This window comes from Anas platyrhynchos, chromosome Z (genome assembly GCF_047663525.1).
Source record: "Anas platyrhynchos isolate ZD024472 breed Pekin duck chromosome Z, IASCAAS_PekinDuck_T2T, whole genome shotgun sequence".
Taxonomy (NCBI): Eukaryota; Metazoa; Chordata; class Aves; order Anseriformes; family Anatidae; genus Anas; species Anas platyrhynchos.
The window spans coordinates 77,720,771-77,735,258 of record NC_092621.1 but is presented as its reverse complement, the minus strand read 5'-3'; the positions used below and the strand labels follow the sequence as shown (position 1 = coordinate 77,735,258).

Sequence of the window (14,488 nt, the reverse complement as noted above, 5' to 3'; positions counted from 1 at the left end):
TTATCCAAGTATTGGTCAGAATCAACATTCACAGAACTCCTTATACAGAAATTTTGAGAAATTTTGCAGAACTGTACTTATTTTAAGCAGTGATCTCGAAAATCTGTAAATCTCACCATGATTGGTTAAGATGCTTTGTCCTTTAACATCTTTTTTTTTTTTGTTACAGTTGATCCTCTGTACCATTGTTTCTCTTATTCCTCATCCCTGGCTATATATATATATATATATATATATATATATATATATATATATATATATTTTTCCCCATAGTGACGTCATTTATAAAAACCTGGAAATAAAATTCAAATCACAAATGTCATTATGTCATTGTGATATTTTTATTTCCTTTCATGTAAAATCCTGTGACAGTGACAAAAGAAAATGTTCACAACATATAAACTTCAGTGAAGAATTCAAATATTACTGTCACCCAACCTGGAAAAATTAAAAGCTTGTAGTAGCTGTTAACCTTTCTCTGTCTGTTTGCTTTACAGTACAAACTGCTGACAACAGTCACTGTGCCGTTTCTCCTGCTTCTGCTTTTGCTATTGCCACAGCTGCAGCAGGGCATGGGAGTCCACCAGGTGAGAAAAATTTACTGTAACAAAGAGAGATAATAATAACATACCTGGGTCTCAGAAGGTAAACATTTCTTAGGAAAGTATTTGCCTGAATCCCAGATAGCTTTTGTTATTATTTATTACTTTAATCTGCTTGGTGTCTTATCTTGGCTGGAGCCTTGGATTCAAATTATGAGGCCAATATGAAATATTTATAATGTGTATCTCATTCAATATAAAGGTTTTTCTTAAAACTTTTTGAAATTATGATAAACTGACGTAAAGGTAAAAAATACTATATTACAGTAATTAATAAAAACAGTATTTAACCCTGTAAGTATTTATAGGAGAAATTCAAACACTGGTTTTATATCACAAACGCAATGTGGAATGTAGAATTATGATTGTATGATTGCATTGACTTGAATACGCAGTTCAGTTACATTCAAAAAATGACATTAAGAATGAATGAAAGTAAGGAAATCCATTCACCAAATTCTCATTTGAAAAATAATAATTATGTTGCCAAAGTCCTTATGTATTACAACCTTCTGCTTAACAAACAAACAAACCAAAAATCCAGATTTAATAGAAAGTCTATGTTTACTGCAAATCAAAAGGTCACTGAGAAATTGACTCATAAAAGTGACTAACAGGATAAACAACTTAGGGTGTTCTGGTACATCTGCTCTGTTGCATTTCAGGCCGCAGCAATCTGAAAATTTTGTCCCATGAAGCAATTTTTGTCACCAGATAATAAAATAATATTTTAACTGTTTCTCTACCACTCTGCTCTGGGGAATAGTCAGTAACTTTCATTATATCTACATTAAAGAAGGAAAGGTTTTAGAATAAACATGAATTTTAACAAGTGAGGTCTTCATACTGTACCACATACTTTCAAGAAACTGTTGTGGGCTTTGCGCCTATGTTTTATGGACTCTAAGTTTACCAAACTGTTCAGCACGATTTTGGATGGTCACTATATAAACCAATCATAGACTTACATCAGAATCATATTTATTTTGTTTAATGTTCTATCTCTCACATTTATCCACTATGCCTAACACTGTGGGCATTTGCTTCATGAATGAGTATGCATCATGCTAAAATAATTTTTGGACAGGAATGGATGAGTGTTCCTTGTATACTTTCTTTGATTTTGGGGTGACTACAAGAGTTACATTCAGTTTTAAGAACTATACAAACCTCACACAAACAGGTAGTCGATACTTTTTTTTTTTTTTTTTTTTTTCTGAAGTGATTAGTATCTTCTGACTTCAGAATCTGTCATTACCAAGGAATCAGTAACACATTTTGCTTTATGAATATATAAGAATATATTTACAAATTGTTCACAAAATACAGTAAACGTAAAAAAAAGTTTTCCACTAGGACCAACACAATTAACAATTACAGCTTTTGTATTTTAAAAGCACTTCTTCTCAATTCTTTTCACCTAAGTATGAGGATAAATAAAATCTACAAGTATGTAATTGAATGAATTTCAAAGCACTGAAAAGGGATAGTAATGGCTCTAATATTCTTATAATTACTTTTTTTGTATTGCTTTTCATGCTGGTTCTTCATAAAAGGTCTATTTACATCTGCTGGCTAATGTAAAAAACAAAAAGATTTGTCATTCAGATGGACATGATCCTTCAGTGAGTCAGGTCTCAGTAGTGAATGAGTTCTATGTTTTATGTTTTTTTTTTTTCTTTTTTTTTTTTTTTCCCCAGTTGGTTCTTGTCCTCTTTGCTGCAGATACTGTAAAGTGTGCTGTTTAATATTGTCCTACATGGAACATAAATAAAATGGAATTCAATGCTGATAAATACTAAGTAATTGCACACGAGAAAAAAGTGTTACAAGTGAAAAGATAGGCTTTGTGCTCAGCATTATTGTTCAGGTTTGAGATCTGAGGATTATAACAGGTAGTCCTATTAAACCATCCTACTGCTCAGCAGCAGGTAAGAAGGTGAATGAAACATCAGGAATGGTTAAGAAAGAAGCAGAGAACAGGGCAGGGAAGACCACTATATTATCACTATATAAATTCAAAATTTGAATGTGTAGACTCATAGAATCATAGAGTAGTTTGGATTGGAAGGGACCTTAAAGATCATCTAATTCCAACCCTCCCCACCATGTGCAGGGACTCCTCCCACTAGACCAGGTTGCTCTAAGACCATCCAACCTGGCCTTGATGTATATTGAATACTATGTACAGTAGTGATACATCATCTTTGAGATGAGGGCAGGAGAACTAGAGAAGGTTCAGAGATTGCCATCAAAGATGACTGGAATTGTAAAATGGCTTCTGTGCATTTGAAGTTCAGAAAAGAGATGACTTGAAGGACTGATGAGAAAATTCTGTAAAGTCATGGATTCCACAGGGAGTGTTAATAGGCATTTGTTGCCATTTCTGATGCCAGAGGTAGGAGGCATCCAGTGAATTTCATGAGGCCAAGGTTCAAAATAAACGTCTCTGGTTCTTTGTGCAATGAATAGAAGTCCTGTGAGATTCTATTGAAGTACATTGTGAATGTGAGAGATTTACCGAGGTTCAAAAGCTGGACAGCTGTGTGCAAGTGAGAGTCACTGGGAGTTACTAGACAGGCAAACTAAAACAGCTTCAGGAGCTGAAGACAGTTGGAGCTTGTGGAAAAATATTAGAAAGTTAGAATCATCTGTGCGTCTTATATGCTCACTGTTCACTGAAGTCTGTCTCTGGCTAGTTTGGTTTGATTTCCCAGGACAAGACCTCAGCTTTTCTCTTCTTTCCATCTTCCAGTTTTAACTGTTCAGAGATGTGTCAAAGCAAGTACATTAACAGACACATCAGAAAGTCCCACAGTCATGCACTCTACCAGAGCCAGGCATGAGGAATATTTAATCATCCCCTGGGAAGAGTGCTGGCCATAATATTTTATAACTAGTGTCACCATGCGGTGGTTAAGCTTGTATGTTGGTAAGTATGCAAAGCTCTGAACAGCTCTCCCAGGTCATATGATAGCTCGGCTTTTCTTTAGATAAGAAACTGGGGGAAGGCTGCCTATGTTGCTCCTGTCTGCAGGCTGCAGCCAGCAAGTGGGCTGGATGGAAAGCCAAAGGTGAAGGTCATTTGAGTACTTTGGCTGCTGCAGGTCTCATTGTACCTCCCCCTTTGGATGGAGTCTGAATGCAGTGCATGTTGACAGAGTTCTCAGTGTGCTCCGTCCACACTGTGGGGATCAATGCTGTGCTTCAGGGGCTTTGATAGTGTTGTCAGGGCACCCTCATCTCTTGGGTTCATTTGTTATCTGGGTGCAGGAGATGCACAAATAGGGCTATCAGGGCCCAGACGATAGCTCAAGCTTGCCCCACCACAAGATAGGCTGCACTAGTTTATGAGCTGCTGAAAAGGAAGCAGTGGGCACCACTGCATTGCTGTACAGCATGCAGAGCTTCCTGCAGATAAGGAATTGATCACTGAACCAGAATGACTCAAGTTCTTATGCCCTTCAGCATTTCTTTATAACATACTGATTTTGATGCCATTAATTACAGTTATTGTACAGGTAGCTGCATTTATGATGGCAAGTTGTACTTCTTGTCCTATAGTTTTAGTCCATCTGTTTAGTTTAATATTAATCTCTACGTATCTTACTCATGTTTTTGGCTACACCCTTCCAGAAAATTAGCATATAACTTGTTTATTTTAGCAACATGATAAAGGTAAATAGAAATACAAAGTGAAAGTAGAAGTTGTTAAATTAAGCACCACACGTAGACAGCTTGGTGCCTGCATGAATGATAATATGCACAGTAGGGACAACACAGCTTGTTGTGTCCTTTATATGTCCTTTCTCTTTTGAACTATGTGAACAATGGCTGGACAGTTCATAGGTTGCTGCAGTTGTAGTGCTCTGTCACCATTAATAGGCTGCTCCGTATCTTCATTCTTCTTCCCAATTCATAAAAATAGGGTAATATAGTAACATCTTCTACCATAGAAACAGGCAAGCCAAAGTCACTTTATTCTCTAATCTTAACAGCTTTATTTCATTGCAGGAAAGGTCATTCTTTAGGGAAGAGGACTCTTCTAAAAGTTATGCAAACACACTTCTCTAGAACAGTGTAAGACAATGAGTTTTTCTGACTAGATGTAAACTAGTATAAATTCAAGTTGTTGTAGGGACATGTATTCTTTATTTATTCTGAACTACCATCCCCATTTCCTCAAACTCTCTTTCCTTTCTCCTGAGCACTTCTATTCAGCCACATGCTTCTCAAAGTGGTGGATAAACCCTGAGCAATCAAGAACATAAACCTGCTTAGGGACGTTAGCTATCTGAGCTGTGTCCTCATGCCTCTAGAAAAGTGGTTCTTGATTTTTGGTTGAATCAGAGACAGCTACAATAAGCAACACAAAGGTACCTAGCAGCTCTGTTCTGACGTCTGCCTTCTTCTTTTCTGTAGAGAAAAGTTCCTACAAAAAATTAATTTCAACCATCTCAACCTAATGAATGTCCTGTTAATCTCTTCAATCATTTGTAGTTTAACAGTAAAAAAGTTGTTGCAGAATATTACAAGAATTAATTGATTACAGTATAATCTATACAGCACCCACGGCATAGTACTATAAACTGTATTATATGAAATATAATAAACTTATTTCTTTCATTCATTGTTTGTAGAACTTGTGAATTTGCCTGGTATATATTTTCATAATCCCTTCAAACGTGTTATTGCTTCTTTTTCTCCTTATATTTTATTTTTCTCAGTTTTGCACAGAATCAGAACACAATCTCAAGATCTGTGAGAGTATCATGCACTTATTTTTAAAGAAAGATAATATTTTATTGAACCTGCTTGCTTTGCATGCAGGTCATCATACATGTTAATATTCATAAACTATGAAAGTGTTCTGTGTGACTGTAAGAGATTATAATTTCACTTCAAATCTTGAGCAGTGGTACGGATGAAGACAAATTAGGGAAATAATGCTGTACTGTTTTTGTAGAATCATGTTATCATTGAATAGTTTGCGTTAGAAAGGCCCTGAAAAACCATGTAAATCCAGCCCCCCTGCTATAGGCAGGGACACCTACCAGGTCATTGTCCTTGACCACTCTCAGGGATGGGGCACCCACGACTTCTCTGGGCTACCCATTCCAGTGCCTCACCACCCTCTGAGGGAAGAATTTCTTCCTTATATCTAATCTAAACCTGCCCTCTTTTAGTTTTCATCTTTGTGTCCCTCCTCTGGGCCCACTCCAACGGGTTCATGTATTTCTTGTGCCGGGGGGCCCAGACCTGTATGCCGTACTCCAGGTGGGGTCTCATGAAAGCAGAGTAGAGGGGGAGAATCATCTCCCTCAGCCTGCTAGTTACACGTCTTTTGATGCAGCCTGGGATACAAAGGCTTTCTGGGCTGCAAGTGCGTATTGCCAGCTTGTGTTCTTTTTTTCACCCACCAACACGCCCAAATCCTTCTCCATAAGGCTGCTCTCCATCTGCTTGTCACCTAGCCTGTATTCTTGTTTGGGATTACCCTGACTCAGGTGCTGGACCTTGCACATGTTGACCTTCATGAGGTTCACATGGGCCTATTTCTCAGTCCTGTCCATGCCTCTCCAGATGGCATCCCGTCCTTCTTCAGTGTCTGCTACACCGCTCGGCTTGATGTCATTCACAAACCTGTTGAGGATGCACTGAATCCCACTGTCTATGACATTAACACAGATATTAAACAATACTGTTCCTAATGCAGATGTCTGAGAGACACTACTTGTTGCTGATCATCTGGATATTGAGCTGTTGACAGCAGCTCACTGGATGTGGCCATCCTGCCAATTCCTTATCCATCAAATAGTCCATCAATCCAATCCATGTCTCTCCAAACTGGAGACAAGTATATTGTGTCAAAGGCCTTACAGAAGACCAGGCAGATGACATTGTTCAGTTTTCCCTTGTCAACTGATGCAATCACTCCAGCATGGAAGGTCACCAGATTGGTCAGGCATGATTTGCCCTTAGTGACTGATGAATAAAACAAAAAGTATTTATGAAGATAGCAAACATAAATTTCTGCTTTACTAAGGAAGTCTAACACAGTTTTAAGATAAATAGTTAATCCTGAATTGATCATTTTATTTTGAAACTTTTCTACTGAACATGGGCTTCAGGGAGATTATTTTGACAAAACCTAAATTCAAAATCTAAATTAAGCTTCAATGCTCAGTATAGTCTTACCAGAAATGCTAAAAGAACTTAGAGAAGCATATTTTTTCCTCAAATAAAATTAGAAACCCAGAATCTCCTGACATGGGAAACAAACATTAGACAAGAAACAAATACTTAATCCCAAGCAAACAGATGTGTGTATTATTCCCTCATGAGCATGGCAGCTTTTAACCAGCAACTCTGTCATCCCATTTCAACTTGGGTACTTTGGTATTTCCAGCATGCTGCAAAGCTGCCTTCTTCCTCCTACAGCATGCTGATCTGCACTGTAAAGAATGTACCATTTTTCACAAGAACAAGGTGACATATTATGAGAGAGGATAGGAGTGGGATGGAAGCTTGTGGTTGGCAGGAGGGCCTGGATTCTTCAGTATAAGCATTTGTTTTTTAAAACACATATGAAAGGGAGAGGAGAGAAAGTGAGAAAGAAGTAGGAAAAAAAGAGTCTTTGGGGGAGTATCTCTGACAAACATGATTTGTATGTAGGGAAATGGGCCCCATGCTAGCAAAGGAGGTACAATGATTTTATTCTTTATAATTCTAATGATTTAAAAGAGTAATTAAAATAACAGCTTGAAGCTTCAAAGCATCTACACAAAAATGAATTGCTTATGTACTGTCCCTTTCAATTAATTGCCTAAACATATCTCTGGTGGTAAGTTAACTGACTTGAGCTATTTAGTTTAGGAGTGTTGTTTGAGAGAGAGAGTTTTTCCTAAGGCCTTTGAATTTTTAAGCTTCTACCCTATGAAAGAACATTTCAAACGATCACTCAGTCAGTCTTCATGTTCATTATGTAGAGGAAGTATAACCAAGATCCTTGTAATATTCACTGGATATTCCTATGGATTTCAGTAATGGTTCAGAAAAACGATCTAAATTGTCCTTGGTTTTCATGTAGCAAAACTGATTGGCCTGTTTATCCAGCAATTTTCTGGTGTCATCTGCTTTTTCCATAGCTCTTTGTATGTCTGCAGAAGTGATCAGACAGTCCTTTGCAGCTGCAGCAGATTCTCAGCAAAGCAAGCACAAAACCTGCACCATTGATTGATAGTTGAAGCTGCTAAATGCAAGCAGTGTCTTTCCTTAAAGCAATTCCATCTCCCTGGACATTCAAAAGTACCTGTTGTTGCCACTTCCACATGCTACCACTGAAAAATAGTTTCCATTGTTGACAATGCATCTAATATGGTTTGTGAGTTCTGGATCTATGGTCCTGCAGCTGGTTGCTGTCTATGGAGGTGTCATATTCCATTGTTAATTATGGCCTTTAAACTATGTATAAAAAGATTTAGGATGCTTTCCACTGATAATCGGTTATGCATAAGTGCACTAATTAGATGCATTTTCTATGCATTAGTGATGGAAAAGATGTACAGAAAAATGTACAGTATAAATGTCTCGCTTATTTTGACTTGGCTATTCTTGCATTCATGATCAATACTAGGAATAAATTATTGTGGGCCATTTGTACTTTGTAGTTATGTATTGTACTGTATTTGATCACGTCTGATATAAAGCTGCCAAACCTTGATTGTAGAGCAATTGAACGCAGATGAGGATAATCAGTGCTGGAATTTTGATGTGAAAATGAATACAGAAGGTCCTCATCAGAGGTGCTGCAGGTATTTGTCTGCAGTAAACTATCCTAATAGTAACAGCAATAACAAATAGAAGTGGACTTTTGTAAATTATAGCTATGGTTTCCAGAATGACATATTTTCTCTTGAAAGCTGCATAAGTACTGAAGGTATGCCAGATGAGTCCTGTGAACTCTGAATTGGACACATTAGCCTTGCTTTGATTACTGCCACACTATTAGACGGAGAACAATCAACTAAAAGTAGTACTTCATGTTTCATAGAGACCCACATGACACAGTGTGTCATGTGAAGGCCTTTCCATTTTGATAAATCAAGCGCAGGTTGATTATGACTGACTGCTTATTTAAAAAGGCTAAAATTAGCATGAGAAAGTTCAGCAAAGGTTTTTAGTGAGAGCTGCTCAGTTTATTTTAGGTTGTGACCAGTGGTGCTGTTCTGCAGGCCTTCAAACTATTCAGCTCCCAGTGTCACAATATTTTTGGTTTACTTTGTTTGTTTTGGCATAAGGAATTGGAATAAGGGAATAACACTTTGTACCAAATGATACAAGAGAGATTCTAGGTGCATTTTTGTGTGTCTGTGTGTCTGTGGTGATATATATGATTGACAAGAGGAGGCACTGTAGCTTCATGTACTGCTGCCAGTGTGGTGCACTCAGCACTTCAACTCGATAATGTGACTTGGGAGATGCACCCATGCAAAATTATGAAGATATACAATCCCAGTGGGATTCCACTGATGTCTGAAGTGGAAAGCATGTGGAAACGTAAATAATGTTTTAATCATACATAGTATTTCCTTATTAGTTACTGTGTTGCAGACAGATTGATGTGGTATTTAGTTCTGCATTCAAGGATACCAGCTATACTGTTCAGGGGGCATTTTCCTAATTCTGAACAGGGGAATAATAATTTAGCATTACACAGTTATGCTTTGTAAAACAGTTTCTGGAGTAGGAAGTTAAGTTACTATGGAAATTATTAAGGGGACATTAGAATTAAGTGAGGTTAGTAAAGGAGACGTGAACTGCTTCTTTTTCCGTTGTGAGAGGACAGGCAGAGAGAGATTTCCTTGCCATGGTGAATGTTACGTGAAAGAAGAGTGATATCTGACAGAGATGACGAGTTGGACTCTACATTATGTGGATAGTAGGGTAGTGCACTTCTGTATGATTACTGTACTCAACGTTTTATATTATATCAATGGTTACAAGCCAACCTTTGAAAAGGTATATATTTCTTCATGTCTGAATCAAACATGTAGTCCACGTCTACAGTCAAACAAGAGAATTTGTGCAATTTCTTTTAGTTGTTTTTCAGTATGTTGGCATAAACATTGCTATTAGTACTAGTTATAGTAATTTTGCACTCAGTAATTTTCTTGGTGATAACATCTCATCCTCTGTGCTGGAAAAGCTTTGTCAAACTTCTTCCTTAGGAATCAAGACCTGAAAAAAAAATAAAATCATGATGGTGAAATCCCAATTGGTAATTGAGATGCAAAGAATTTTATCGTGTGTTGTTCTGTAGCTTAACTCAGTCCTGCTTTTCACAGTAGATTGGCACAACTGGGTCATGAGTATTGCAGAGACTTTCTAAGCAGTTTGAAGATGGCTTTAATTTTAACCATAATGCTTTAGGTAGCAGGTTTCCATGTGGAACTCCTGCCATAGTTGTGGGATATCATCTGATCAATGACATCAGGGCTCCAGGCATGGTTAGCAATCCTGTTTAGGTTGTGTACCTCCCTTCCCACTCCCTGCTTTGTGGTCAGGATCTGCAATGTTTAGTTCCAAGAAAGAAAAGGATTCATGTCGGAATTGGTATCCTGCCCTGATCTTTTTCTTTTATGCATGACAACCAAGTATTTTGTTGTGTTTTCCTTCCTTCCTTCCTTCCTTCCTTCCTTCCTTCCTTCCTTCCTTCCTTCCTTCCTTCCTTCCTTCCTTCCTTCCTTCCTTCCTTCCTTCCTTCCTTCCTTCCTTCCTTCCTTCCTTCCTTCCTTCCTTCCTTCCTTCCTTCCTTCCTTCCTTCCTTCCTTCCTTCCTTCCTTCCTTCCTTCCTTCCTTCCTTTCCTTCCTTTCCCTCTTTCCCTCTTTTTCTTCTCTCTCTCTTTCTTTCTCTCTTCCTCTCTCTCTTTCTCTCTCCCTTTTTTCCTTTCTTCCTTTGTTTTTGTAGAATATAATAGCTTTAGCCAGAAACTGGAAAAGTGACTACTAGTTTCCTCTTGGGAACATGTTATAATGAGACTTCCAGACCAATTCATGCAGACTTAGGAAGGTTTGATAAGCACTGAGACTGAATATTGCATAGCTTCAGTTCCACATTAGATTGAAGAACTGGAAGTGAAGCTGGGTGGGAAATAATCATTGACTTACTCTAACCCTTACATTGTTCTTCATAAAAAATGGTTATGGTACAGTTAACCAGAAGCATAGACCAACCAGCTTTCCTTCTTTGCAGCAGGAGAGCTTTTAGGAGTTGCCCAGATGTCCTTTCTGGAGTCAGACAAAGCTAGTGTTCATGTTGCAGCAAGACCTGCTGGGCTGGCTGCAATGCAATGAGTGTCTTCTGTGGGGCTGCAGGGGTCTGACCATGGAGAATTTACTCACCTGGGCAGCCAAGCTCCACCACAGCCACTGTCTCACTCCTCCTCCTCAAAGGGAAAGGGGAAGAAAATAGGATGAAAAGAGCTCAAGGGTTGAGCTAAGGACAGAGAAGGAGATCGCTCAACAATTACTGTGATGGGCAAAACAGACGCAGCACAGGGAGATTAGAGAAATTTATTTCCTATTACCAACAAGCTAGACAAGTGAGAAACAAAGAAAAAATAAAACCACCTTTCCCCATCCACTCTCTTCCATGTCATCCTACCAAGTGGTGCAGGGTAACTGCACCATGGAGGCTGTTTAGTCCCAAAAGTTTTGTCTCCGCTGCTCCTTCAGGGTCCCTCTCTGCCCCTGCTCCCCATGGGGTCCCTCCCACGGGATGCCGTCCTTCCCGAACTGAGCTTGCGGGGGCTGCCCACAGGCAGCAGCTCTTCAGGAACTGCTCCCACACGGCTCCATCCCACAGGGTCCATCCATCTCCCAGGAGCAAACTGCTCCAGCACGGGTCCCCCACGGGTGGGTGGCAGCTCCCCCCAGACCCCCTGCTCCTGCGTGGGCTCCTCTCCACAGGCTGCAGCTCCGGCCCGGGGCCTGCTCCTGCGGGGGCTCTCCATGGGCCGCAGCCTCCTCCAGGCCACATCCACCTGCTCCACCGGGGGCTCCTCCACCCATGGGGGGGCTGCAGCGTGGAGATCTGCTCCATGGGGGACCCATGGGCTGCAGGGGGACAGCCTGCTCCACCAGGGGCCTCTCCGTGCACAGCCCGCAGGGGAACTGCTGCTGCCTGCCTGCAGCACCTCCTGCCCTCCTGCTGCACTCACCTGGGGGCTGCAGGGCTGCTTCTCACCTCTCTCTCTCTCTCTCTCTCTCTCTCGCAGCTGCTGTTGTCCAGCAGGTTTTTTTTTTTGTTTTGTTTTGTTTTGTTTTGTTTTCCCCTTTCTTAAATTTGGTCTCACAGAGGTACAACCAACATCACTTACTGGCTCATCTCTGGCCAGCAGCAGGTCCCTTTTGGAGCCAGCTGAAACTGGCCCTTATCTAACATGGGGCAGCTGCTGGCTTCTTCTCGCAGAGGCCTCCCCTGCAGCTCCCTGCTTCCAAAACCTTGCCACATAAACCCAGTACACTGAATACGATGCCACAGCAGAAGCAAACATCCTTCTGTTGTAGGCTGTATTTTCAACACGTGTTCACCAAGCTGCTTTTGTGAGACATTTGTGTATGTTTTCTTCTGCCAGAGGATATTTTACTGGAAATTCAGTAGGGAAATGAAAATAGAGATTAAGACTAATTTGTTTGGAATCTGCCTTCTAATTTGATAACCCTGAATATTATTCCTTTCCTCCGAATATTCACCTACTCTGTAGTGAATTTGAATAGAGTTCTATTTTTGTTCCTGAATTAGGAGTCTTTTGAATTTAACAAAATTGTTGCTTAGCAATTTTAGGTAACTGGCTGAATATTCACTTTCAAATTGAATTGAATTTCCCCTTTCAGTTTCAATAGAGCAATAACTTTGAATTGTAACAATGACTTCAAGATGAAGTTTATTTTATTTATTTATTTATTTATTTATTTATTTTAAATCAGGTGATTCCTGCTTTTGTGAATTAAGGGTTAGAGGAAAATGATGATTCTTCTCACTTTACCAGAAAATTAGGAAACAGTTCTTTCTGGGTTCCTAAACTTATTTTTTATTTACACTCACTAGAGAAGTTGGCCACTCAGGAAAAAAAAATAAAATTATTTGCACTGAGCATTTCCTGAGTTATGACAGACACTGTGAACCATGTGTTTCTTGACCTATTGCACTAGACTCTGAGCAGCTGCACGGAAAACTCTGTTTCACAGAGTCATAAAGGCACCCTGGCACTCAGAGAAACATTTTTACTTTATTTGAGAAAGGAGACTAGCAGGGTGCCTATTCCTGCCCCCCATAACTGGGTCACCATGATCCTACTATGATTAATTGGATGGGGTGTGTTGAACCTTTATTTTCCACTCGTTTAGCTGAGTTTTTGTGGTAAGCTCTTAGGTTGTATCTCCCTCTGTTCTCCTAAGCTGAGGAAAGAAGCTGGAATGGAACATTGACTACTGCAAGGAAGGAAATAAATCCTAAAATGTTGACATTGCAAGCTAGACTAAGAGGTCTGGGTTCATAATGAGTGCAGGTTTATTTAGATTCCCTGTTTTCCTTAATTTGGTGCACCATGTGGTGTATATGAGCTTTGTGATATTGGGGAGAAAAGTTTTGGAAGGATTTTTCTTTTTTTTTTTTTTTTTTTTTTAAAAATGTATTTGTTTCCTGAGCCTAAATGTTGCTTGTATGATTAGCGTTTCTTTACTTTACTTTTGAGTTGCTTGATTTGTGACCCAATCATACATGGTCTAGAAGATGGAAGACGGATGTTTTGTTCAGAAATTTTTGTTGACTGATTTGCATCCTGCCAACTTTTGTTTTGCATGACAGTTGACTCTCCATTCACAGATGGTCTGAAAAATGATACATTTGGCTCTTTTCAAGTATCACCTCCTTACAATTTAACCTTTACTCTTATTGTCATGAACAAATCTGAATAATTTTGCAAAATACTTCCTTTAGTTCATGTAAAAAGCACAGGCCTGCTGATGGAAAAAATTCCAAAAGCCCCTTTATGCAATTTTCTGTTTCTAGCTATATGTGTTCTCATATAATTTATTTTAACATTTCTTTTGTGGCCTGTCATACAGAGCATTTTAAAGGTCTGAAAGCTTGCTTTGAATGGTTCTTGAAAAGACTGTGAGCATTATGTAAAAAAGATTTGCTTTGCTACACTTTTAAGATCGCTGATAGAGCAGGCTGAGAATATAGACAAACTGTAATTAAATAGAAATTAAAAACTGAAGATTACTTGAAATTCAGAAATACATCAGCAGGTAAAAATTGCTTATCTGTTCCTTGAAGACTAAGAGACAGCATGAATCAGGACAAACACACTTGGCTGATGTACAAACTCAACGGTATATCAATTGCTAGGTTAACATTCTTGTCATTATTTATAGAAGATAATTCAGACATTACCAAAGTGGAAAAGGGTCTAAGATGTACTAAAACAGTCACAAATATAATTGTTATGGTAGGCTGTTAAAAAACCTTTTCTTCTTTGTCAATTGTTCCCTATAGTTCTATTACATAAATAAGTCATCGGAAAAAAAATCTGCTGTCACATTGCAAACTTGTGATATTCTACAATGTACAAACATAAATGGCAATGACAGCTTTTGAAACTGAAGATCTCTTCTTTCACAGAGATACGTTTATAAATAAGTACACAAGACTTGGATGGTCTGCCCTAAGACTTCACTACAAAATTGGACTAGGATTTTATGGATAAATGCAAACATTTATCCACGTATTGCTGCTGAATTTTATTTACAAAAACAATAACATGCTCTCCAGAGAGAATTTCTTAATTTAAAAAGAAATAATAATAAAAAAAATCCCA

General features: G+C 38.8%; 1 protein-coding gene across 3 annotated transcripts in view; it reads left to right on the top strand.

Moving 5' to 3' along the window:
- The window catches only part of RASGRF2 (Ras protein specific guanine nucleotide releasing factor 2), a 136,947-nt gene that overhangs the window by 82,838 nt on the left and 39,621 nt on the right, over nt 1-14,488 (top strand). For all 3 annotated transcript variants that reach the window (XM_038170752.2, XM_038170751.2, XM_038170753.2), the window contains exon 17: nt 498-587. In XM_038170752.2, the coding sequence (XP_038026680.1) occupies nt 498-587 (90 nt within the window). The remainder of the gene's footprint in view (nt 1-497; nt 588-14,488) is intronic.